The sequence below is a fragment of the Calypte anna genome, chromosome 21 (genome assembly GCF_003957555.1).
Source record: "Calypte anna isolate BGI_N300 chromosome 21, bCalAnn1_v1.p, whole genome shotgun sequence".
In the NCBI taxonomy this organism is placed as follows: Eukaryota; Metazoa; Chordata; class Aves; order Apodiformes; family Trochilidae; genus Calypte; species Calypte anna.
Window position 1 is genome coordinate 4,533,270 of NC_044266.1, and position 24,645 is coordinate 4,557,914.

The 24,645-nt window shown below is 48.5% G+C and overlaps 4 protein-coding genes across 11 annotated transcripts in view; 3 read left to right on the forward strand and 1 right to left on the reverse strand.

Annotated features, from left to right (window-relative positions):
- The first annotated feature begins 16 nt into the window (after window positions 1-16).
- Window positions 17-3,833, forward strand: AKR7A2 (aldo-keto reductase family 7 member A2). Its single transcript, XM_030463558.1, has 7 exons — window positions 17-227; window positions 811-998; window positions 1,499-1,603; window positions 2,087-2,183; window positions 2,274-2,373; window positions 2,700-2,829; window positions 3,340-3,833. The coding sequence occupies exons 1-7, from the start codon at window positions 29-31 to the stop codon at window positions 3,499-3,501; spliced, it is 981 nt and encodes a 326-aa protein (XP_030319418.1). The 5' UTR covers window positions 17-28; the 3' UTR covers window positions 3,502-3,833.
- Window positions 3,834-4,025: 192 nt separating this feature from the next.
- MRTO4 (MRT4 homolog, ribosome maturation factor) lies at window positions 4,026-6,337 on the reverse strand. The gene is made up of 8 exons (XM_008503680.2): window positions 6,252-6,337; window positions 6,110-6,168; window positions 5,941-6,044; window positions 5,768-5,849; window positions 5,181-5,248; window positions 4,873-5,024; window positions 4,648-4,724; window positions 4,026-4,367 (listed from the first exon to the last, which is right to left on the reverse strand). Exons 1-8 carry the CDS (start codon window positions 6,277-6,279, stop codon window positions 4,206-4,208), a joined length of 732 nt encoding a protein of 243 aa, XP_008501902.2. The 5' UTR covers window positions 6,280-6,337; the 3' UTR covers window positions 4,026-4,205.
- A 100-nt stretch (window positions 6,338-6,437) lies between these two features.
- Window positions 6,438-18,520, forward strand: EMC1 (ER membrane protein complex subunit 1). 2 transcript variants are annotated; one of them, XM_030463686.1, is made up of 24 exons: window positions 6,438-6,558; window positions 6,759-6,883; window positions 7,905-7,970; window positions 8,116-8,209; window positions 8,642-8,770; window positions 8,927-9,053; window positions 9,440-9,589; window positions 9,921-10,088; window positions 10,674-10,745; window positions 10,945-11,004; window positions 11,240-11,362; window positions 11,559-11,655; window positions 12,066-12,182; window positions 12,530-12,538; window positions 13,088-13,287; window positions 13,479-13,628; window positions 14,209-14,370; window positions 14,608-14,727; window positions 15,457-15,594; window positions 15,966-16,139; window positions 16,288-16,498; window positions 16,694-16,778; window positions 17,235-17,364; window positions 17,590-18,520. In XM_030463686.1, exons 1-24 carry the CDS (start codon window positions 6,470-6,472, stop codon window positions 17,767-17,769), a joined length of 2,976 nt encoding a protein of 991 aa, XP_030319546.1. In that variant the 5' UTR covers window positions 6,438-6,469; the 3' UTR covers window positions 17,770-18,520. The 2 variants fall into 2 exon arrangements, with proteins under 2 accessions (XP_030319546.1, XP_030319547.1); XM_030463687.1 differs by lacking the exon at window positions 12,530-12,538.
- A 329-nt stretch (window positions 18,521-18,849) lies between these two features.
- The window catches only part of UBR4 (ubiquitin protein ligase E3 component n-recognin 4), a 78,288-nt gene continuing 72,492 nt past the window's right edge, over window positions 18,850-24,645 (forward strand). For 5 of the 7 annotated variants that reach the window (XM_030463627.1, XM_030463628.1, XM_030463629.1 and 2 more), the window contains exons 1-3: window positions 18,863-19,043; window positions 23,655-23,752; window positions 24,452-24,555. In XM_030463627.1, the coding sequence (XP_030319487.1) occupies window positions 18,910-19,043; window positions 23,655-23,752; window positions 24,452-24,555 (336 nt within the window). In that variant the 5' untranslated portion in view covers window positions 18,863-18,909. Of the gene's footprint in view, window positions 19,044-23,654; window positions 23,753-24,451; window positions 24,556-24,645 lie in introns of all 7 variants that reach the window. The other 2 variants (XR_003988468.1, XM_030463633.1) reach the window with 1 other exon arrangement.

A 24,645-nucleotide genomic window follows, 5' to 3' on the forward strand; every position in this document is an offset into this window, starting at 1 on the left:
AGGCGCATGCGCGGTCGGGGTTAGCGCGATGGCGGCGGGAGGAGCGCGTCCAGGGGTGGTGATGGGCGCCATGGAGATGGGGCGGAGAGCGGGACCTGAGGCCAGCGCCGCGCTGCTCCGCGCTTTCCTGAAGCGGGGGTATCGGCTCCTGGACACCGCGTACATGTATGCGGGCGGAGAGTCGGAGCGTATCTTGGGCGGACTGTTGGCTGGCGGCACGGAGCCTGGTAGGGACAGGGTAAAGGGGGGGGGGGAGAGGTCAGAGGAAGGGTGTCTGCCCTCAGGTGAAGGAACGCTCCCCCCCCAAGGCCCCTTCCCTGAGGAGAAGGGTGTCTCCTGCCAGGCTGACGCTATCCCTGAGAGGGGAAAGGCCTTCGACCAGGCCCAGACCTTGAGGAGTGGGGTCTCCCCTGACAGGTTTGATGCCTCCTCTGAGGAGAAGAGGTTCCCTGGGCCTGTTCCCTGAGGAGCAAAGTCCCCTTTCCCAGGCTGATGCCTTCTCTGAGGAGAAGAAATTCTGTGGGCCTGTTCCCTGAGGAGCAGAGTCTCCTTTGCCAGGTTGACTCTGGCAGTGTGGAGAAGAGACTTCTCCCAGGTCAGTTTCCTGCAGAGATGGAGCTTTCTCTGCCAGGCTGAGTGTGTCCCTGAGAAGAAAGGACTCTGGCTGGGCCCACTGCCTAAGGACAAGGGTCTCCCCTGCCAGGTTGGCATGGTTCCTGAGATACCTCAAGCAATGCTTGTGTTGTGTCCCTTATCCACATTCCCTTCCTGAAGGTGTAAACATCCCTGCTCATCCTTTCTCTCTGCCAGTGGAAGTTGCCACCAAAGCCAACCCCTGGGATGGGAAGACACTGAAGCCTGAGAGTGTACGGTCACAGTTGGACACCTCCCTGGAGAGGCTGAAGAGGACGAGTGTGGAGCTCTTTTACCTTCATGCTCCTGACCACGGAACCCCGGTGGAGGAGACACTGCGTGCCTGCAATGAGCTGCACAAAGAAGTAAAGTGGGAAGTCCCAGCCTGGACCATCTCTTGATTCCCTCTCATTACCTTTTTTAAACTAGAGCTGCTTGTTGTGCCCTGCGCACAACAGTAGGAAGAGGGAACAAGGGCAAAGCCAAACAGCTGACACTCTACTGCTTATTCATGTGCTGCACTTTGTTCTTGAAAGCTCCCAGAAACATTAGGACACCTGAACTTTGCTTTTAGCCTTGACTGGGTAGAGTTTGGTGCTGATAATGGCTGAAGAATTCCTGGACTGCATTAATCAAATTGTGCTGTTTATATTAGAAGGTGTGAATTCAAACTGAACAGACAGTGGGAAGTATTTTTTGGTCAGGTCTTCTAATTCACAGTCATCTAGAAGAGGTGAACAGGGTTGAGGAAAGAACTCTGGAATAAAATTCAGCAACTGTCCTTTTCCCTGTGTGCATCTTGCACCATCTAGAAAGAAATGCACTTCTAGAATCTGGAACTGAATCATCTTTTATTCCTCTGCAGGGGAAGTTTAAAGAACTTGGTCTCTCAAACTACGCAGCATGGGAGGTCGCTGAAATCTGCACCATCTGCAAATACAACAACTGGGTGATGCCCACTGTGTACCAGGTGAGGGATGGGGGATTGCTGTGGTCCAGCAGAGCTTTGTTGGAGGCTCTGGTGAATCAAGCAGAAAGAACCTGTGGCTTCAGATCAGAGCAGCACACAGGTGGCTCTCTGTGTCCTTGTCAGTCTCTGTGGGGAAGGAGCTGGGAGCCCCAGATCTCAGCCCAGCCCCCAGATGTTGTTAACACAAGAGGAGACTGCTGCAGTTCTCTGGGAAGTCACTTCAGGATGCATGTGACTAGGAAGCTGAGTGAGATGGCTCCTCAGATGCAGCTGAGTGGGCATTTATTGCTTCAAGCAGTGGCTCCCGTGATGGGGAAGTTTTTACATTACTTGCAATCCTTTAGCAAGTCTGTTGGGAAGCAGATAATAACTTTGTGTAGCCTGAAGCTGCTTTTGTGAGTATTGCCAGGGAAGGGTGGGGAAAAGGCTGTTCCAAAGTTTTGTTTCCCTTTGTCTCCCTTTTATCTCCCTGTCTTCCTGCAGGGAATGTACAACGCTACAACTCGGCAGGTGGAAGCTGAGCTCTTCCCTTGCCTGAGGCACTTTGGGCTCCGCTTCTATGCCTACAACCCACTGGCAGGTACTTGGGGGAAAGGGCAAGACTTGGAGACAAAAACATGCAAAGTAGAAGAGCCATCCTGTCCCTAAACGTTCTCCTGACCCTTTGTAGGAGGGCTGCTGACCGGGAAGTACAAATATGAGGACAAAGACACCCGCCAGCCCACCGGGAGGTTTTTTGGGAATGACTGGGCTCAAGCCTACAGGGACAGGTATGTTTTGAGCTGATGGATGAGCCAGGAAATGCAGCTGGAGTGGCTAGATAAAAAAACCCACACTAATTGTCAGCTGAGAGGAAGCAGAATTGACCAAAGCTTGTGCTGTGATTATGTTTGCATGTGTGGTTGAGGCTGTGGCTTGTGACAGCTCTGCAGAGTGAATTTTAGGCTCAGTTTCCTCCCAGCTTGCAGGGGGATTGCAGAAGTCCTCAGAGGCTGGAAGGATTTGTATGAGCTTTCTAAAAGCCTTTCACACTCGACTGGAATCTAGATGTACAGTTCACTTCCCAAGGGCAGTTGAGTGGTTTCTTTTCTTGCAGGTACTGGAAAAAGCACAATTTTGATGGAATTGCCCTCGTAGAGAGAGCTCTGAAGGAAGCGTACGGCTCCAACGCCCCCAGCCCGGCCTCAGCAGCCTTGCGGTGGCTGTACCATCACTCCAAACTGCAGGTGAGATTGGTGGGGCTGTCACCTGCTGCCACACAAGGACAGGGAGATGTCAGCCCAGTTCTGGTTTTGTCCCTTAATATCCTGTGGGCTTGTGGTGCCCTCCAGGGAACATCTGTCTGTGGCAGCGAGTCAGCTCTGTGGTTCCCCACCCGATCCTGATAGGATTGGCAGAAATGGAAGGTTTTAAGTGCCAATTACTGGCTTTCCACCTAAAAAATTCCCTTTGAGATGACTTTTCATTGGACTAGGAAATCAATGGTTATATTCCCCACCTCCCCAAAGTCCCTAGTTCCCTGTAAAGCAGGATTTGGCAGCTTTTCAGGAGCTGGCATGACTCTGAGGTGTCCTGGCCTGTGAAAAGAACTCTGTGGTGTCAGTTTCCTAAACATCCAGGAGTTAACTGGATGCTCTATGCCTGGAAAGAAACATTTAAAGTTTGCCCTGTAGTGGCATGGGAGATGAGCTGGTAAGTTTCATTTGGGATCAGCAACTCCTCTTATTGCTTCCCAGGGTTCTCTTGGTGATGCAGTGATCATTGGGATGTCCAACCTGGAGCAGCTGGAGCAGAACCTCAACTACAGTGAAGAGGGACCCCTGCTCCCAGCTGTGGTGGAGGCATTTGACAAAGCCTGGAACCTGAGTGCACATGACTGCCCCAACTATTTCCGTTAGGGAATTGGGGAGGGAAGGGAAGATGGGGAGGTGGTGGGGGTGGATAATGGAGCCAGGAGCCTCCCAAAGCAGAGGAGCAGTGCTGTTCCTTTGATCAATGTGCAAATGGGTTTGTGATTTTAATGAAGCTTTGTAGGACCTGCTGCCAGCCCAGATGTGTTGGGCCATGCCTTGTTCTCCTTCCCCTCATGGACCTTCTTCAGCTCTGCACAGTGCACACCCTGACTGAAATGTCTGATTGGGGAAAAGGGACACCTAAGGGGATGAAAGCCTCCCTTCCACTTTAATATGGTAAATCAGTAAATACAAGAATAAAATCTTTTTTTAATGCAGAGCCTGTCTTTGAGCTGTAGCCTGGCTGGCACTTTCTTATCAGTGCTCAGTGACTTTGACCTTCTAAAGCTTTTATCAGAAGAAAAAACCCTCAGCATCTTCCCCAGTGTCAGCTGTGCTGTGTCTAAGCTGCATGACACCATTGTCAGTATTTCCTCATATCCTGAGATTCAAGCAGTAACAGGCAGGAGTAACAAGTTTTATATATAGATTCATATTATAAAAAAAAAAAATTATAGTTAGGTCATCTCTTATGAAGAACATAAAAGCATATTTTGTCCTCTGGGTGCAAACAGGGAGGAGAAACACCCTTCTTGTTTTGTCTCTAAAATAGAGTAGAACTGCCTGGTGGCCAAGCTCAAGGACTGCTGCTAGTCCTCATTGCTGTCACCATCATCATCCTCTTCCTCCTCTTCCTCCTCTTCCTCCTGTTCCATGGAGTCTTCCATAAGCTTCTGGAATTCTCCTGTCTCAGAATTCCACAGAAATTTGATGGTGACTTTGAACTCCACCATCTCATAGCCAAAGAGTTTCTGGGAAAGGACACAAATCTGTCATTCCTGATCCACTGTCCACATGGCCAGCCTGGCATACACACTGCCAGCAAAAATCACTTCCCAAGGGGATCAGCAGCAAAGCAGGAAACAAAATAATTCCTGCAGAGGGTCAGTGCTCACGTCAGGAACATGTAAGGATGTTTGCTGTGCCCCACTGACTGAGATTAGCCTGACAACTCCCACCCTCCAGCAGAATTAAGCTGAACAGTTTTGTCTGAGGGGAAAGAGAGGCTGGGGCAGACACTGCCTGACTCACCAGGACACGGGCTTGTTCTGGGGTGAGAACATCCCCTTCTTTGCAAACTTCATAGTCTGAGAGCAGCGTCACCACTCCTGCAGGAACAAAAGCTCTTGAGATTGGTTTGGATAAGGCCCAGATGTCAGGGAACAAGGAGAAAGCTGCCCACTGGAGCTTCTCCATTCACTCCCCTCTCAGCTGTGCAGGTGGAATCACAGCTCACCCCCTTGCTGCCTCACACACCTTTCTTTAGTGCTGTTGGCAATCCCAGCTGCCGCAGCTGTGGCTCCATGGAGTGGGGAAACTGCTCCAAGGGCCCCGTGTCCAGGCTCACTGTGTATGTTGCTTTGTTCCCTGCACGGGCAAAATCCACCTGTTTGAACTTGGAGAACCACCTGAGAAAGGGGGGAGGAGAGCTGGAGCTGCAGAAAGCCTCATGAGACCATCACAGAAACAGCAGCAAGTGGCTGCTTTCCCCACTCGCTTTCTTGAGTTGGGGAAAGAGGCTGCTGAGCATTTCAGAGCTGTGGATGTGACACTCCTGTACTTACTCATCCACCTCCTCCCTGGTGCGGTTGGTGAAGAGGAGACCAACTTCACCCCTCAGGTGTTTGCTGACCTGAAAGAGAGGTCAGAGCAGCTGGAAAGTGCCGCGAGGGGAAGGACTTTGGGGGGTGGCTGACAGGGGTCAAACATGAGCCAGGGTGTGCCCAGGTGGCCAAGAAGGCCACCAGCATCCTGGCTTGTGTCAGCACTGGTGTGGCCAGCAGGAGCAGGGCAGAGATGGTCCCTGTGCACTGGAGAGGCTGCACCTCAAATCCTGGGGTCAGAAAAGACACATGAAGGGGCTGGGGCTGCTTGGGGCAGGGGTGGAGTCCTCATCCCTGCAGGAGTTTCAAAGCCCTGGAGCTGTGGTGCTGAGGGACACAGGGTGGTGGCCTGGGTAGTGCTGGGTTAAGGGTTGGACTTGATCTCAAAGGTCTTTTCCAATGCAAATGGTTTGGTGATTCTATGACGAAGTGTCTGTGGGGCTGGGGCAGTGTCACAGCCTGTGTGGGATGGGTCACACCTACAGACAGGTGACCTGAGGAACCTCATCCACCGGGGGAAGCTTTTGGTCAGGACCCCAGGTCCCCACCTTGTGCAGGTTCTCCTTGTACTCGCTGCTTGGCTCACGGCCCAGTGCCACCATCATCACCTTGTTCTTCCCGAAGAAGATCCTGGGAAGAAGAAGAAGAAGGAGGAGGAGGAGAAAAGGAGGAGGAGGAGGCTGCAGCCCGCCCCACTCTATCCCCCGCCGTCCCGCCTCACCTGCTGTGCTTCCAGGCGTTCCTCACGTCCTTCAGCTTGTTGTTCCTCATGTTGGCAACGGAGAAAACGAAGATGTACTTGTAGGTATCCACACACCTCCGGAGCTGGAAGGCAGCGTCAGCCGAGCCCGGGGCACCGGGGGGAGAAGGGGGAGCGGGGCCGCACTCACCTCAGCGATCAGCGCCTGCTTGGCCTCCAACCCCTTCCTGGGCGTCCGCGTCAGGGAGACTGCGGGGAGCAAAGAGAGGACATTAGTGCGACGATGGGGCCGAGGGAGGAGTTGGGGTGGCAGCGGTTCGGGTTCCGCTCACCCTTGCGGTCCCGTTTGGACTTGGGCATGGTGCTGCTGCTGCTGCCGCCGTGCTTCGAGGACCCCTGGGTACCGCGCGGGCTGCTGGGGGGCGGCCTGCGGGCTGCCCCGCGCACTGCCTGTGCCCACGCAGCCGTGTCGACACGGGGTTTCCGCGCAGGCGGCGTGACGGGCACCCCCTCAGCCTCAAGGCCCCCAGGGTCGGTGCTGGGCGCTGCCATGGCGGCGGGGCTGCTGGCACCGCTGCTGCTTCTGCTCCTGCCGCTGGCGGCCGCCGTCTATGAGGACCAAGTGGGCAAGTTCGACTGGTGAGTCTTGGGGGCATCACACCGCGTCGAGAGATGCCTCCTGCTAGCAGGTCCTGGGCCCTCTGTGCTGCCAACTCCTGCAGCCGTCCCTCTGGCCTTCTGCTCCTGCCCTCTCTGAGGAGCCCCCGTATCCCTTCTCGCCCCCGCTGATCCCTCTCACCCCCCTCCTCTCCTATCCTCCCCCGTGTTTCCCCTCCCAGGAGGCAGCAGTACGTGGGGAAGCTCAAGTTCGCCTCCTTGGAGGCCTCCCAAGGTTCAAAGAAGCTCCTTGTGGCCACCGAGAAGAATGTCGTGGCCGCTCTGAACTCCAGGAGCGGTGAAATCCGTGAGTGAAGTTGGGGTTTTGGTGGGGGTTACACCTGTTGTTTTGGAGCTAATGTATCAATGCAGTTGCATTATGTTTTCCTCCTCACAAATTAACATTGGTGATGGTTCTTTGGGCTGAGAGGACTCAGCTGCCAGTTCAAAAGATCATAGAATCATAGAATAGGCTGGGTTGGAAGGGACCTCAGAGATTATCGAGTCCAACCCTTGATCAGCTACGGCCACAGTCACTAGACCATGGCACTGAGTGCCATATCGAGTCGCTTTTTAAATGTCTCCAGGGACGAAGAGTCCACCACCTCCCCAGGCAGCCCGTTCCAATGTCTGATCACCCTTTCCGTGAAAAAATTCTTTCTAATATCCAATCTGAACTTCCCCCGGCACAATTTAAGACCATGCCCTCTTGTCTTATTGAGAGTTGCCTGGGAAAAGAGACCAACCCCTGCCTGGCTCCATCCTCCTTTCAGGTAGTTGTAGACAGCAATGAGGTCTCCCCTGAGCCTCCTCTTCCTCAGGCTGAACAGCCCCAGCTCCCTCAGTCTCTCCTCATAGGGCCTGTGCTCGAGTCCCTTCACCAGCCTGGTTGCCCTCCTTTGGACCTGTTCCAGGACCTCAATATCCTTCTTGAACTGAGGGGCCCAAAACTGAACACAGTACTCAAGGTGTGGCCTAACCAGCGCTGAGTACAGGGGCAGAATCACCTCCCTGGACCTGCTGGCCACGCTGTTTCTGATACAGGCCAGGATGCCATTGGCCTTCTTGGCCACCTGAGCACACTGCTGGCTCATGTTCAGCTTCCTGTCAATCCAGACTCCCAGGTCCCTTTCTGCCTGGCTGCTCTCCAGCCACTCTGTCCCCAGCCTGTAGCGCTGCATAGGGTTGTTGTGGCCAAAGATGTTGCTTGGGGCAGGCAGACCATTTTCTGTGTAAGCTTGTTACCCTAAAGAGCCTCGGTTTGGAAGTAGTAATAAACAAGGTTTTGGGGGGAAAACATATCTCATTCCCAGCTCTGTTTCCCTCAGTCTGGCGCCACGTGGACAAGGGAACCCCTGAAGGAGCAGTTGATGCAATGCTGATCCATGGGCAGGGTAAGCAGAGCCCGCAGCTGGTGCTCAGGTTGTCCTTGGGGGTGGGATCTTAGTCTTTGGCCCAACTTGCCAGAACCCATCACCTGGGTGATCCAAGGTGGACAGGGGTTGTTTGGTCACCTCCTTCTCTTCGTTTCCTGGGCAGATGCTATCACTGTGTCCAGTGCTGGGCGAATTCTGCGTTCCTGGGAGACCAACATTGGAGGCTTGAACTGGGAAACCTCCCTGGACACTGGCAGGTAGCCAATGATTGCACTTTTTGCATTTGTAATCCTTGGCTAGGAAGGAGAAAAGGGGTTGTTGGCCATATTGGGACTGGCATTATAGGGAAAAATTAGTTAGATGTAAGGTTTTTGGAAGAATAATTGGTTGGATTCCTAAAAAATGCCTGAATTTTGCAATTAAATTTAATATTGAATTTATTTCTCAGCAAGCCAGTAATCCAAAGAGATATAAAATGTTTTCACAAACAGAATTTCTCCATATATACATGTCAAATACATCTGCTTTGAGGTGTTTAGATTCCAGTCTAATGCTTTCTGAGATCAGCAAGGATTCGTAGTGGGCTGTAAATTGTACCTCAAGACAGATGTTAAGTGTTTGAAGGTTTTTTGAATGGTTTGGGATTTTTTTGTCCTAGGAGAAAACACCTTTCTAACTTGCTTCCTTAGTTTCCAGGCTGCTGGTTTGGTGGGGCTGCAGGAGACAGTGAAATATGTGGCAGTTCTGAAGAAGGCAGCCATCTCACTGCACTACCTTTCTAATGGGCACCAGAAATGGGTGGAACACTTACCAGAAAGGTAAAAACATGTTGGAAGTAGAATCAGAAACTTGTGACAGTGAGCCTGGTGCCTAGGGGAAGAAAGGATGCTGTGCTTGCCTTGTGCCTTTGAAAACATCAGAAAACAGTAATGTGAGGAGGGGGTGATGCTTCATGGTTGCTGCTTCTCTTACAGTGAGAGCACTCAGTACCAGATGCTGTATTCCCATGGGACTGGAGTGATCCACGTGCTTGGAATCGTTCCCCAGAGCCACTTGAATGTTTTATCCTTCAACATAGAAGATGGAGAGATGACAAAACAGGTAGTGCCTGGATCCAAAATACCAAATGTGATGTTAACAAATGGAGTTCCAGCTAGATGGGCTGTGGTGTGCAGTGTAATTGGCTGTAGTCATTAACTTCAGTACAGAGAAACTCCCTTAGACTGTGGCACTGTCTGAGGGCCAGTGAGAGGATTTCACTGCAGAGTGCTCTGAAAGCAAAACTGGGTCAAGCTGTTGGTCAGCAGCTGTTGGGTTGGCAGCTGTTGGTCAAGCCCATCCTGGAAATCTCAGGCTGAGAGATTGTTTCTCCCATGGTTGTGGGTAACAGCAGTTTTGACACAAGTTCTTTGATGTGTCCAGGTTGGTTCTTTGAAGATGTGCTGTTGGCAACTTCATCTTTTTTTTGTTTATGTCTCACTTGACAGACTCAAGTGGCAGCCCCGTGGCTGAAGAGCTTAATCAGGGCCTGCAGCATGGTGGGGGAGGCAGTGCTGGTGTGTGTGGACATGGGCACACACTCACTCTACGTCTGCTCCTTGGAGACAGAGCAGGAGATGAAGCAGATCCCACTGCAGGTGAGAGGGGCTGAAGGAGCCTTGGACATAATCCAGCTGGTTTGGTGCCTGGCTGAGCCCTGCAGTGCAGGGGATCTCCTCACTGCAGAATGACAGAAGAGGTGTGGAGAGGAATATGAGCCATAAATTGAGGGAAAGGAGAGAGAAGTATATATTTAGCTGTCTGGTCATTCCTTCTGGGTTGATGTCCCCAGAGTTTGCTCCAATGGGAGCCTCATTCTCCTTGTTTCTGCTGTATGTTCCTCCTGACCTGGGGAACCTCTTCATAGAGTTGCACACTCTCACAGTTTCAGTGGAGAAATGAACATATGTGCTTGTGTCCCTTCCACAGTCACTTGACCTGGAGTTTGCTGATGGCTTCCAGCCCAGGATATTGGCCACTCAACCCAGTGTGATCAGTGCTTCCCGGGCTCAGTTCTTCCTGCAGCTCTCTCCAAGCCACTTCTCTCTGCTGCAGTACAAACATGGGCTGCTCAGCCACCTTCGGGACTTCCAGCAGGTAACAAAACCAAGGTGCCAACCAAGAGGGCCAACTATAGCTTTAAATTCTTTTGGAAAGTAAACAAGCTTTAAAAAGCTCAGTAACACTGGACACCGTGGTCCAAAAGCCCATGGTGGGTCAACTGTTTCCATCTCCATGGCCTCAAGTTGTGCCAGGGGAGGTTTAGGTTGGAGCTGGGGAAGAATTTCTCCCTGGAAAGGGTTGTCAGGGCCTGGCCCAGGCTGCCCAGGGCAGGGCTGGAGTCCCCATCATCCCTGGAGGGGTTTCAGAGCCCCAGAGATGTGGGGATGAGGGACATGGGCTGGGGGTGTCCTGGGCAATGCTGGGGGAATGGTTGGACTTGACGATCTCACTGGTCTTTTCCAACCTAAGTGATTGTGATCTTTGGAAAGTATTTTTAGTCTTCTAAAAGATGTGGGGTTTTTGTAATTTGATGATGCAATGGAATTTAAAATTGGCTATGAAAGATCATCTGGTTTTCATTTTGGTATGCTTTAATTTTTGGCTGAGTTTGGGGATTTTCCTTCTGTTTTGTTTTGTTTTGTTTTTTCCTAATGATTTCCTGCTAATTTTTCTTTTCAGGCAGCTCTGGTGAGTTTTGCAACAACTGGGGAGAAAACTGTATCTGCTGTCCTGACCTGCAGGAATGAACTGGTGAGCACAATATTCCTGTGCTATGTTTCATTTTTTTGCATTTTCAAGGCTTTGTTTTTATCAGGATTAGAATAGAATAGAACAGAACTTTTTCCTGCCCATCTTGAGTCAAGCTGAGATTTTTCAGGCACTCAAAATCCTTACTTTTTAATACTGTTACTGAGGTGTGAAGCCACGTTACCTCTTTTCCTCATTTCAGAAACCTGGAATTTCTGAAGGTCTTCATGCTGGCAGTACCCTGGGGGATTCCCGAAGGCAGGTATGAAGTGTGTTTGTTCCCAAGAGCAGGAGAAATTCTTGACAGTCCTTTGCATGCTGGAACAGAATGAAAGAGATGTTACAAAATCTTTTTAGAGGCTGATGTTTTGTAGGGGTTTCAAATACACAGTCTGAAGCTGTCTTGAAGCTACAGTTCTTGCTGAACATGAAATCCCTCTGCAAAATTTGGTGTGGTTTGTATGTTTAACTCAGATACCTTCTGCCTGTTGGTCTAGGACTCCTTAACCTGTTCCAATCAAACCTACAATATTAATCTCTACCTTGTTGAAACTGGACAACGATTGTTGGATACCACAATTACCTTTACCCTGGAGCAGAGTGGGACCAAGCCCCAGCAGGTGAGCAGGGAGAGGTCACTTCAGTCCTGTGCCCTCCCTACCCTCATCTTTCAGGTTTGGTAGAGCACTTCAGACAAGGTGAAAAGCATCCTGCAGACACAGATATTACTGCATGCAATCACATTCTTTGCTCTTGTTTGCTCCAAGGAGATAATGTGATTGGTAACCTCATGGTTTTGCTCACTCTTCATCCTAGCTGTACATCCAGGTTTTCCTGAAGAAGGATGACTCTGTGGGCTATCGAGCCTTGGTGCAAACAGAAGACCACATGCTGATGTTCCTCCAGCAGCCAGGTAACTGGCAAACAGTGAACTTCCTCCTTTTTACCCCCTGTCACTTTAGCACAAGAAGAAAATTCCAAGTCACAAGTTGTTATATTTTATCATTACTTTCTTTGGAAACCTTCAGAAGGATTTTTAACAAAGTTCCCTGAAAGATATTACAGACTTTTTTCAGTCTCATGGGGCTTCTGATAAAAGAGTTCTGCAGTGTTCTTTGTGCAAACACAGAGCCTTTGAATTTCATGGGTTTTCTGCAGATTTCAAAGTTCTTTGTAGGAACAGAGTCATAATTCCTGTAGTAGATCTTCCTCAAAGTTTCTTCAGAAAAGATTGTCATGGCAAAAATGATGATTTGTGGAAAGGGCTGAAAGTCCATCTTGATTACATCAATTTTTTAATATTCTATTTATTCTTACTTCCAGGAAAAGTTGTGTGGAGTAGAGAGGAGTCACTGGCAGAAGTGGTGAGCTTGGAGATGGTGGATTTACCTCTGACAGGTGCACAGGCTGAGTTGGAGGGAGAATTTGGAAAGAAAGCAGGTAAAGACACAGATTTAACAGAAATACTTTTGGGGGCTTGTTTTTCTCCCTGAACAAATATTTTTATCGTTTTCCTCTGAGCTGAGAGATAGGGTTCAAATTTCTACTGGTGGCAATAAAAATGAGCAGAAATAAAGGCCATTTCTGCCTAAGCTTTTGAAACCCAATGCCAAATGCAGATGGCCTTATTAACTGTTCTATTTAAAAAACAGCAGCAGCAGTAGGAGGAATGTTGGCCATCTCTCCTAAACATTTCCCTTTGGCTCTTTTCTGGAAGACTCATTTACAATAGCTGTTATTTTTGCTTCTTTTTTTTTTCTTTTGTTTTCTTGCTGTCCTGGATGCAGCCATTCAAGGTAACCTCCGACTGCATGCACTGTTTGCTAATACTTCTGACTAATCCTTCCTTGTGGAGCTTGATCTCCCCTCTGCTTGCTTTCCACAGTGGTGAATTATACTTAAAGTCTGGTGGTTTGCTTATTTTGAGAAGCTAAACCCTGACTGCACAGAATTAAATATTCTTTTACTTCAAGTGCTTCTGTAGCTCTGAGGAATGAGCATGGAGGTTGCTACAGACCTGAGGGGTGGGTAGGCTTTAGGTGGGCACCTGCTGTGAGTGAGGAAGAAGGAATACAGAGGAAGAGCTGATGTGCTCTGCAGGAAGGTTTGCTTTCAGCTGATGAGAGTGACTTTTGGAATGAGCTGTAGCAGTGTGAAGTGGGGAAAGGTTTGTAAATCCCAGGGTCTGTCACAGAAACAATAACTCTGCTGTTCTGGAGTGGAACGCTGAGAATTATAAGTCCATGCATGGCAGCGTTTCCTCTGCTGGCTGAGACCATCATTCCAGCTCTGGAGTGAGACATTGTCCATGGTTTTCCCCTCTCTCACTGTTGTTCTCCTTGCAGATGGTTTGCTGGGGATGTTTCTCAAGAGGCTGTCCTCCCAGCTCATCCTGCTGCAAGCCTGGACTGCCCATCTTTGGAAGATGTTCTATGATGCCAGGAAACCCCGGAGCCAGATTAAAAATGAGATTAACATTGACAATTTGGCCAGAGATGAATTCAACCTCCAGAAAATGATGGTGATGGTCACTGCATCAGGAAAGGTGAGGAAGCCAGGGTAGGGATCTGTTTCTGGACTATAGCAAAGAGTCTTAGCTCTGAATTCTTGCCCCTATTTTTAGGCAGGCTTTGGGCAGAACATCGTGGTAGCTTTACAGAGGGACTAAGGCTCTTCTGTGTTTGAATGTGAGAGATGTCTTGCTCTAAACTTTGGCTTTACTGTGTCTCTGCTCAGCTTTTTGGTATTGAAAGCAGTTCTGGCACCATCCTGTGGAAGCAATATCTCAGGAATGTGAGACCAGGCTCCTCCTTTAAGCTGATGGTCCAAAGAACAACAGCTCATTTCCCACACCCTCCACAGTGCACCTTGCTTGTGAAGGACAGGGTGAGTACCTTCCCTCTATCTGAACATGCTCAATGTGGAAATCTGCCCTTTGAGAGGGCAGAGGAAAATGTCTTTTTGTGTATCAGCTGGGTAACAAATGATGTGGGGACAAGAGGAATGTGAGAGCTGGAGGAAAGCAGACACAAGATCCTGAAAAGAATTAAGGTTGCTTGTTGTGAAACCTTTTATTGAAACAAAATTGATTTTTTCAATCTGTTTGTTTGGCCATGTGATGTAAGTCATACAAGGTCTCCATTAGCAAGGTGACAAGGATGTGTGGAGTTCTTTAGCTGACTGCAGGATGGTTTTATTCCATACATGAGGGAGGAGGAGATATTAATATGTGTAGAGACTGCTGGTGGCAGATAGGATTTAGTTAAAGCCATGAAAACCTTGTTATGCCCTGGTATGGTTATGATAGATAAATGTGTGATAGTGGATATGCATGTCCAAAAAGAGTATTTTGGCAATGGAATAGCTGAATCCAGGATATGAATAGTCAACACCAGCAGGTAATAGGTAGAAAACCAGCTCTTTTGTCAGCCTTAGGAAGTGTTTTGCATCTTGCTTTGTTTTTCAGGAAACCAAAATGAGCTTTCTATATGTCTTTAACCCCATCTTTGGGAAGAGAAGCCAAGTAGCTCCCCCTGTTTTGAAGCATCCCATTCTTCAGACTTTGCTTCTGCCTATTATGGATCAAGACTATGCCAAAGTACTGCTGCTGATTGATGATGAGTACAAGGTAAATTGCTTTGCCTGGAGGCAATTTTTTCATGCTCTGGTTAATTTACTCCTCTTTTGGAGCAAATTGAAAGAAAAAATGCCATTGATCTCCATTTCACATAAATTATGAGGTTTTTCTGGTAAGACAGACCTCATTTGGGTAAGCATGTTTGAAATCATCTTTCTGTGTTGGGTTGTTCTGGGTTGTTTTCTTGTGTCAGTTGTTTTTTTAAGCTGTGTTTCAATTCTATTCCAGGTTACAGCTTTCCCAGCAACTAAAAATGTCCTTCGTCAGTTAGAAGAAATAGCCCATTCTGTCTTTTTTTATCTAGTGGATGCTGAGCAGGGAATACTCTCTGGATTCAGGCTGAAAAAGGTAAGGAAGACTCATTGCAGTTGAAGTGACATCATTTTCCTAAATGTCCTCTGAGTAATGGTAGATCTTGTCATATGACAAGATCTGTGTGTCTCTCTGTAAGATTTTAAAATGTCCAAAGGAGGCAACTGGGCTGGTGAAGGGATCCAGCACAAGTCCTATGAGGTGAGGCTGAGGGAGCTGGGGGTGTTGAGGCTGGAGAAGAGGAGGCTCAGGGGAGACCTCATCACTCTCTGCAACTCCCTGAAAGGAGGTTGGAGCCAGGGGGGGGTTGGGCTCTTTTCCCAGGCAACTCTCAGCAAGACAAGAGGGCAGGGTCTCAAGTTGTGCCAGGGGAGGTTTAGGTTGGAGATGAGAAAGAATTTCTTTCTGGAGAGGGTGATCAGGCATTGGAATGGGCTGCCCAGGGAAGTAGTGGATTCTCCGTGTCTGGAGAGATTTCCAAAGAGCCTGGATGTGGCACTGAGTGCCATGGGCTGGGAACTGCAGTGGGAGTGGATCAAGGGTTGGACTTGATGATCTCTGAGGTCCCTTCCAACCCAGCCCATTCTATGATTCTATGATTTACAGAATTATGCTCAGAACAGAAACAGCTCAGCCTCATAATGTGCCCAAGAAATTTTTCAAATTCAAAAGCAGAGAGAGCTCCCTGCCTCTTACTCAGTGGAGGTGGCATCTTTTGGGGACAAGATTAAACACCCCCACGTAATGTGTTTTTTTTCCCTGCAGGACCTGACAACAGAGAAGAGTTGGGAAGTGGTCATTCCCACTGAAGTGCAGAGGATAGTGACTGTGAAAGGGAAGAGGTCCAGTGAGCATGTGCACTCCCAGGGCCGTGTGATGGGTGACCGCAGTGTCCTCTATAAGGTGCTCTTGGAACTTTTTGTTGACTTTTTGCTGATATGTTATCTCATGGGAAGATCTCAGCACCCTCTCTAGGCACTATGTTGAGATTTACCCTGTGCTGCCATATTTTTTTTTTCTATACATCAGTGTCCATAACCCTCTGTGGAAGATGCTAATTTTGGTGGGTTTTCATAAAATATTTTCAAGCAGCAATTAGGCCAGCCAGAGAGCTGATGGTGAGGGAATAACCACATGATTACTTCAGGCGATTTGTGCTGATAAGATGCATACTTTATTCCATGTTTATTCCCAGATGACCTGCAGATAAACAAAGTGCCTGTGGCACTGAAGTGGAGTCTTAGTTGTTGGAGTTTTTTTGTCTTTTTCTCTAGTCCTTGAATCCAAACCTGCTTGCTGTAGTGACAGAGAGCACAGACACCCATCACGAGCGCACTTTTATTGGGATATATCTGATTGATGGAGTCACAGGCAGGATCATCCACTCCTCAGTACAGAAGAAAGCAAAGGGACCTGTCCACATTGTCCATTCAGAGAACTGGGTGGTGGTAAGGAGTTATTTCTCCTTGTTTTTTATGCTTGGGAGGTAGGGGCAGTAGCTGACCCTGTACAGAGCAGTCTTCCTGACCATTCTCTGGTTTCCTGCTGCCTCCCTGTGATGGGCTCAGTATTCCTCAAAATCCTTTCTCATTCCAGTACCAGTACTGGAACACGAAGGCACGTCGGAACGAGTTCACAGTGCTGGAGCTGTATGAGGGGACAGAGCAGTACAATGCCACAGCCTTCAGCTCCCTGGACCGCCCGATTTTACCTCAGGTGCTGCAGCAATCATACATCTTCCCCTCTGCCATCAGTGCCATGGAAGCCACCATCACCGAGCGGGGCATCACCAGCAGGCACCTGCTCAGTAAGTTCATGCTGCTCTCCTCTGGGTGCATTTCAGTTTTGCACTGAAAACCAAGAAACGTGCAGTTTATGACCAAAAATCATATTTTTCTCCTGCCCTGGACTACTGGTGTGTGCCAGGAGAGAGTTGAAAGTAACTGTTAGAAAATGCTGTCAGAAATGGGCGTTTTTAAGCTGTGTTTCTTTTAATGTGCAGTTGGGCTTCCTTCTGGGGCCATCCTCTCCCTTCCTAAGGCTCTGCTGGATCCTCGTCGCCCAGAGATCCCAACAGAACAAAGCAGGTGAGGAAGGAGCAATGACTGCAGCTCCTGGGCAGCCTGAAGGAGGGGTGGATTTTGTGTACAGCACGTTAGTTTGAAGTAGAACAACTTGGTCTAGACAGATAGAGGGCAATTCTTGCATGAAATGAAGTGAGGGTGCTTTTTTCGCAGTCTGTGATGAGGGAATAGAATTGTCTGTAATGCAGCATGTCTTACTGGCAAAATGAGCCTGTTACCTGCTCTCTAAGAAGTAACAGTCTGAAGTTGTTAGGGTGACACTTAAATTTCAAACTTCTGAAGCCTGAAAGGAGGCTGTTACGGTATAGTCTTGACCCAGCTGTAGCAAAAAAGTGAATCTGCACTGGGAAAAGCTGCTAAAGTTGCTGTTTCAGGTCAGCTTGTGATCATCAGACTCCAAAATGCAGTGTCCTGTGTGCTGGTTGACTGGGTTTTGATTTCTCCTTGTATGCCTTGCAGAGAAGAGAACCTGATCCCATACTCCCCTGATGTCCAGATCCATGCTGAGAGGTTTATCAACTATAATCAAACCATCTCCCGGATGAGAGGGATTTATACAGCTCCCTCTGGTCTGGAGTCCACTTGTTTGGTGAGTACAGGCTGCAGGATTCAATGTAGAGCCATGGAGTTTGTGGGCAGAGCAGTGTGATACCATAGTCCGTGGCAGGAAGGTCTGTGCCTTCCATCATCTGGCTGCTGACTTCTTAAGCATTCCTTATTTTAATCAAAACTATAGACTCATGTTAATTGGTTTTTATATATTTGGTTTTCTGCTGGAAGCTGTGCTCCCAGCTCATGATCTCTCCTTTTTTAGGTTGTTGCATATGGCCTGGACATCTACCAGACCCGAGTGTACCCATCGAAGCAGTTTGATGTCTTGAAAGATGACTATGACTACGTGCTGATAAGCAGCGTGCTCTTTGGGCTGGTTTTTGCCACAATGATCACCAAAAGACTTGCTCAGGTGAAGCTGCTGAACCGTGCCTGGCGGTGAGGCTAAGCCTGGAGAAGGTACCTGAGATCTGGATCTGCTGAAGGTCTGTCACTCCACCTTTGCTGCTGCCTGCACTCAGAAATTCCACCTTGTGTGACTGATGGGTGCCAAAAAAAAAAAAAAAAAAAAAATCTTTTTGCTGGAAGATATTTGTGCTGCTAGCACATGCTGCCTACATGTGTCCCAGTGAGAAGACACAGAAGAGAGATGGAAAAGAGACTTTGGTCTGTCAGGGCTAAAAAAAACACTCCCAAACCTCTGTGAAATCACCTCATCTCCTCAATGTTAAAGATAGCACAGGGGGTGGGTGTCCCCTGGATCCTGGCCTCCTCTTCCTCCTGGGCTCGGGCTGTGACTGATGTGCTGGTGAGGGGGCTGTTGGCTGCTGCTTTGGGAAGGTTAAAATTGGGTGGATTTGGGTGGGAAATGCTTTTGTTGGGTCACGGGGCTGGGGGAGGAATTTGAATGCAAACCCTCACCACGCTCTTTATTTATTATGACAAGACTGTCAGTCCTTTCCTATTGTTTTATTAAAAAGTATCGTATGTGGTGTACAGGACCAGGACGGGGGCGGTTCCGCAGCTCAGAACTTCCCCCCCCCCCCCCCCAAGTTCCCTCAGGGGTAGCAGCAGTTCACTGGCTACGGCCGTTCAGCCCCTCAGGAGTTTCGCAGCGAGGTGTAACCCCCACGCCCCCCGCCTCCCCAGTCTCCAGATCGCTTCAATAAAACCCGGGTGCTGAGGCGCAGGAATCGCGTTTTGGGGTCATTTTTGGGGTTATTTATTGGCATTTTCGCAAGGAGAACCTGAGGGAGGGGGAGAAGGAGGGGGGGGGGGAGGGGGGGGGGGGGAGGAGCAGCCGCAGCCCCCGCCCCTGCGCGCGCACCGCGCACGCGCCCCCTCCTCGCCCCGCCCCCGACCCCGCAAAGTTGCTGACTCATGTACTGCGCACGCGCCTGGGCCGGGCCTCCCTCGGCCAATCGGGAGGCGAGGCGTGCGCGTGGGCTCCCCGCTACTTCCGGCACTTCCGGGCCGCCGTCTGCTCCGCTCCCGCCCCCCCCCTCATCTCCCTCTCCCGCCCTCCCCCCCCCCTCCCCCTTCCCTTCTCCGCCGCACCCCCCTCCCCTCACCAAGCGGCAAGATGGCGGCGAGCGGCGGCGCGGGGGCCGCGGCGGAGCCGGGCTGGGAGGTGGCCGTAAGGCCGCTGCTCTCCGCTTCCTACTCGGCCTTCGAGATGAAGGAACTCCCGCAGCTGCTCGCCTCGGTTATCGAGAGGTGAGCGGCTCACCTGACCGGGAGGAGGGGAGGAGAAGTAACGGAGGGGGGGGGGGGGGGAGGAAGGAAGGGGAGAAGGCTTGGGCCGTGCCTTCCCCTCAGTGTCGTTGCCTCTCCCGGCTGCTCGGGATCCCCGTTAAGGCTGGGGCGGTGCGGGGAACGTCTGAGGAGCGTCCCTGCTCGGGGCAGGGCCGGTGGCCGGGAAGCGGTGGCCGGGAAGCGGTGTCCAGCGCCTGCTGGGGAAAAAGGGAGCCCCGAGCAGCGTCCGGGAGTTCCTCACGCCCGGCCTCTTCCCGCTGTCCTGGGGACTGGGAGGCTCTCGGGGTGGTGCCCTTGGGACCTAATAATCGGCGGTGAGGCTGCACGCCCTGCTGCTGGCGGTGGCTGCTGCTCGGCCACAGCTGAAGCTCCTTTGACAGCTCTCCCACCGAGAGGTTTCGGGACGGTTATTGTGTGTTTTGCTGCTGTTGGACCGCGTTAGGCTTTTGCAAGCTGTGTGGTGAAAACTGTTGTGTCACCCAGCCCATCTCCTCAGGGCACAGCCTCCTGGTGGGGGTCACTGGGTGGCATTGCTCTCCTCTTAGGTGTGTCTACCAGTGAAATGCGTTTTAAGGAGAAAGGAAACTGCAGCAAATCAAGTCTGCCTGTACCTGACCAGAGAGATTAGACTCAGAATATGGGAGTACTCATTAGAGATATTTAATTTAACTAACAGCTTATTTTATGATCTAAAACACGAGGTGTGAATGCCACATCATTATGCTTAGTTACAGAGATATAACCCTGACCACAATAAGTTGTTAGGAAACAAAAAATAAACACTGCACTAAGAGAGATAATGAGTTAAAGCCTTGTGGTATTTTGCTTAATATAGAATGGCTGAGCTTACAAAGAGTGGATGCTTCAAATTAGCATTCTGTGCCTACTTACATGTAGTAGTGGTTCATCTGGAAATGTGCATGTGCTCCGTATTTATGGGATCTGAGCAGTTCTTGGGATAAGCTTTTTTTCAGGGATCATTTCAGCTTGGCTCTCACTGTCTCTGAAGTTCCTTATCAGAATGTTTTAGCAGAAGAACATGACAAAATCACTTCAGTGGACACTTTTTTTTTGGGGGGAGGTCTGTTTAGTGAGAATGACTGTTCCATTTTCCACTGGAGAAAGCAGTTTGTTGCCCCGAGGTTGAGTTGTGTGCCTGATGCTGAGAGTGTTTCAGATTGCTGGAGCAAGGCCTGTGAAGTCTTGCAGGAGGTTTGTCTGTGATTTCATGCCTTGCTCTTTAACATGTGGCAAATCACAGGGGGGAAAAAAAAACCCATGGCCTGTTCATGTTTGCAGCCATGCTCTTCTTCTGCTCTGGTCAAATAATCTATCTTTAGATTTCTAATCTAAAATATTTTATCTGTTCAGCTTATTTTTAGAAGATGATTGTTAGCTCTTCCAGTGAGAGTTTTGGTTGGTACCATCCACAAAGGGGCTGGATTTCCCCTTAAATAAACGTGGTGCAATGGCAAGGAAATCACTAGCATTTTCTTTTCAAAATAAATTAATAAACTTCTTGACATCTCCTATAATTCATTTTTAATGTTAAATATCATGTTACTAGCATTCCCCTGTTAGCAGGGGAATTATTCTTATATTATCATTACATTATTCAAGAACTGATAGGCTTTGGCTTCTTCTTTGATATAAATTATGGAAATGACATCTTTTGCAACTGAAGTGAAACAGTCTTCAGCCTCTGACAGCCGAAGCAGCCTGGTTGTCAGGCAAAGTTTTCACTGAGGGGAGAAGTCCTGCACCTGCTGCTGAGCCTTTCCAAGGCAGAGGCTGCTTGTGTGCTGCTGCCTTACTGTTTCAAGCCTGTTTAAGATTTAGAAGCAGAACTAAGAAAAGAGAAGGTATTTGTTGCCAACATGCTAGATTTGGTACTGACACGGAGGCTTCTTGCTTAGCATGAGTAATCGTTTTTGTCTGAGAAGCAAAAGTTATTAAAGCAATAAATCACAACACCATCACCCAGCATTTTTATGAAATCTCACTTTATATGCATAACACCAGCACAGCACAGGTGAAGCTTTTACCTGTTATTTATATTTATTTGCAAGGACTTGATTAGTTGACAGATGCCTTCTACTTCTCACTACTTGTTTTAATAAAACTCAAGCCTCTTGTTGCCCATTCCGGATGAAATTTCTTATCTTGTTCTGATTTCTAAACCTTTGTGTTCTTACACCTTGTGGCTATTGTCTTGCACAGCTTGACCTATACAGCAGAATGATAGTTGAGAAGCTGCCAATTTCTCTTGTGCTGTATTATTCCCAAATTGTTCTCATTTGTTCTCTTTAAAATACACTTCATACGCCTACTGCTGCTGATTTAGAGTTGGGCATAAAGAGGTAGGTAGACAAAATCCGTGTGTGAGCATAAGAGAGCACACATTTTTTTTGCATGTTCAGTCTCTGGGCTTGTTACCCATCAGTGCTCTTCTGGTAGGGGATGGTGAGGTGAAGTCTGGTGAGGGAGATGTTGAGACTGCCATGCTATGCTGCTGAGTGCCTTGGAGAATCATAGAATCATAGAATCCTTGGGGTTGGAAGGGACCTCGAAAGATCATCTAGTCCAACCCCCCCCTGCCAGAGCAGGGCCACCTAGAGTACATCACACAGGAACGTGTCCAGGGGGGTTTTGAATGTCTCCAGTGAAGGAGACTCCACGACCCCCCTGGGCAGCCTGTTCCAGGGCTCTGTCACCCTTACAGGAAAAAAATTTTTTTGAATATTCAACTTGAACCTCCTGTGCTCCAATTTACACCCATTACCCCTTGTCCTATCACTGGTCACCACTGAGAAGAGCCTAACTCCATCTCCCTGACACTCACTCCTTACATATTTGAACACATTGATGAGGTCACCCCTCAGTCTCCTTTTCTCCAAACTAAAGAGACCCAGCTCCCTCAGCCTTTCCTCATAAGGGAGATGTTCCACTCCCTTAATCATCTTAGTAGCTCTGCGCTGGACTCTTTCAAGCACTTCCCTGTCCTTCTTGAACTGAGGGGCCCAGAACTGGACACAATACTCCAGGTGTGGCCTCACCAATGCAGAATAGAGGGGGAGGAGAACCTCTCTTGACCTACTAGTGGAGCATATGCTCCTAATAACAGCTACTTTGCTAAGTCAGCTTCTTAGGTAGGCTAAATTAAAAAAAGAATCTCAAAACTAGGAAATCAAAGCTATAAAGCTGATGAGTATTTATTTCTGTTAAGTTTTTCTGGAGAAGTGTTATATTCTAGAGTGTGTTCTGTTTCTACCACATTGCAGTTTGGCTGGAAGCAGTGATTTAAGATAGAAAAAGGGAAGGTGACTGGGCATAAATTGAGCCCTGCTCAGGTCAGCAGGGCTCAGGGTGTCCTCTTCCTCCTCCTGCCCTGCCAACACTGCTGTCATGACACGCAAGAGGGATCCCTTGGTTTGTTTTGCCATCCTCTGCAGCAGCTCAGCTCGGGAAATCATCAGGGGCTTTTGCTGGGGATAGCTCCCTCTCTCCCTCCCTTCCCTCCAGGATTAAACATTGCTGCTGGAGGTGGAGGAGGCTGTTTGGAGAGGTAAAGGGAACCTGAGTCTTAGAGTCTGTGCTTCTAGTTGTCTCATTCACATCACTGAATGAAAATGGGAAAGGAAGTTATGGAAGTGTTTAGTAGGCTGTTCCCCACCCCTAGTGATGTTGCAGGAGGAATGAAGGGCAGAGCTAGCAGAGGGGGCAGAGCTCTGATTCTGTTCTCCAGGTGGTTACCTTCGGGCTTCTGTGCAAACGGGATGAGATGTGACACTTCAGTGCAGCTGCCTTCTACCTATCCTTTCTGTGATAAGTAGATGTTCTCCGTGGCTGGTGAGCCTCACTGAGAAACCCCAGAGCCTTGACTTTTAGTGTGTTGTTCCAGACTTTGCATTACAATTTTTATTTTAGGTTTGAGTTGCTGTGAAGTTTTCCCTCACCCTGAGCTTTGCATTGATTTGTGTGCAGGGCAGAATGGTGCAGACCTCTGGAATGGCAAAGCTCTGCCCGTTAGTCTGGTTACAGTGGATGCAAAACTCTTTACTCCCCAGCTTGTTACAGACACTGTATTTTTTGTTATTATGCAATTACCTGTTTAGATTCTTCTGTTTTACAGAATTGCATAAGCTCTGGTACCTTGACAGAAAGGAAATGCCAGTGCTAGCAAAGCCTGCCTGGCATTAGCAGAACAAACAGTCCAAATTTTATGGACAGATGAGTTTAGAATAACTTAAAGAACCTCCAGCTGGGAGAGCAATTATTAAAGAGTTTAACCTTTAGGTTTTATGAGGGACAAACATTTGCAGGATTGGAATTATTTCCATAAATTTCCTATGTGGCTAGCAATGCTGATGCCATGGACTGTCTGCTGCTGGAGTAATCTGTCCTGAGGACACAAGGGAGATGATTCCGTTCTCAAAACCTTCATTTGGAAGGCCTGTGTGATTGTAATGGTCTTGTCTTACATCTCTTACCAGATATAACCTATTCTGAGCATTGTGTAGTGCCCCTGTCACGCTGCCTACAACTGACAGATATCTTGTTCTCCTCTTGCAGTGAATCTGAAATCTTGCACCATGAGAAACAGTATGAGCCTTTTTACTCTTCCTTCGTTGCACTTTCTACACATTACATCACTACTGTGTGTGGTTCAAGTAAGTGTTCCACCTCCTTCTCTTACTCTTGTGTTATGACTGGGACATAGCAAAAGTAAACTGGAACTGTCCCTTTTGGTATTTGTCTGAGCTCTTTAAGTCAGACAAGAAGGCAGAGCACACCAGGCTGGTGTAGCTAGGTTTGATATTGCCAAATTATCAATAAAGATGGAAAGGGAGACTTGCTGATAGGAGTGTTGGGCCACCAATTAGTGGGTGGCATTGACATTTTGCTTGCTTATTCATTGGTCTGACTTCATTTAGAGAAAAGAATTTTTGGTCAAACGAAGTGTTTAAATAAATTTTCAGGATGTTTAGATTATTCTCTAGCAGTTATATGACTAAGTTGGAGTTAAAGATCAAAACATTGTGACTCAGAAGTATTTTATATTGTTTTGGCTGAAAGAACTCTGCAAAAGTGACTGATAAACTTGTTTCACGTTCTGTCAGTATTAAATAATGTTGCTGGGGAAGCCAAGGTATCCATCTAAATGAGCTTGTCTGGGTAGAAGCTATTATCCTTGCTTTACTGCATTTCTTGGGTTACGTTTTAATGAGACTGAAAGGATATTGCATCCTGGTGTTAGGCATGATAGACTGTGTGTATGTTGCATAGCCCTGTCTTATATTGAAAGCATTAAGAACATCTCACACTGAATTACTGGAAAAGTGAATAATGGAAGCATTTGTTTTTTCCAGTACCAAGAAACCAACTGCAATCAGTGGCAGCTGCTTGTAAAGTCCTGATTGAATTCTCACTGCTGCGCCTGGAGAACCCAGATGAGGCCTGTGCTGTGTCACAGGTAAGGCTGCTGCTGTGGGGAAGTGGACTTTGGCCTCTGATTCCAAAATAGTTGCTCTAATGTTACATAAAAATACTGGAGTTCTTGAAA

Excerpts from the sequence above, each read along its gene's own strand:
- AKR7A2 (XM_030463558.1), top strand. The coding sequence starts at position 29 with ATGGCGGCGGGAGGAGCGCGTCCAGGGGTGGTGATGGGCGCCATGGAG. Across the intron at positions 228-810 it reads GGCTGGCGGCACGGAGCCTG|TGGAAGTTGCCACCAAAGCC; the intron begins GTAGGGACAGGG and ends TCTCTCTGCCAG. Across the intron at positions 2,374-2,699 it reads GCTCAAGCCTACAGGGACAG|GTACTGGAAAAAGCACAATT; the intron begins GTATGTTTTGAG and ends CTTTTCTTGCAG.
- MRTO4 (XM_008503680.2), bottom strand. The coding sequence starts at position 6,279 with ATGCCCAAGTCCAAACGGGACCGCAAGG. Across the intron at positions 6,169-6,251 it reads GTCCAAACGGGACCGCAAGG|TCTCCCTGACGCGGACGCCC; the intron begins GTGAGCGGAACC and ends TGCTCCCCGCAG. Across the intron at positions 6,045-6,109 it reads AGCAGGCGCTGATCGCTGAG|CTCCGGAGGTGTGTGGATAC; the intron begins GTGAGTGCGGCC and ends GCTGCCTTCCAG.
- EMC1 (XM_030463686.1), top strand. The coding sequence starts at position 6,470 with ATGGCGGCGGGGCTGCTGGCACCGCTGCTGCTTCTGCTCCTGCCGCTG. Across the intron at positions 7,971-8,115 it reads AATGCTGATCCATGGGCAGG|ATGCTATCACTGTGTCCAGT; the intron begins GTAAGCAGAGCC and ends TTTCCTGGGCAG. Across the intron at positions 9,590-9,920 it reads TGAAGCAGATCCCACTGCAG|TCACTTGACCTGGAGTTTGC; the intron begins GTGAGAGGGGCT and ends TCCCTTCCACAG.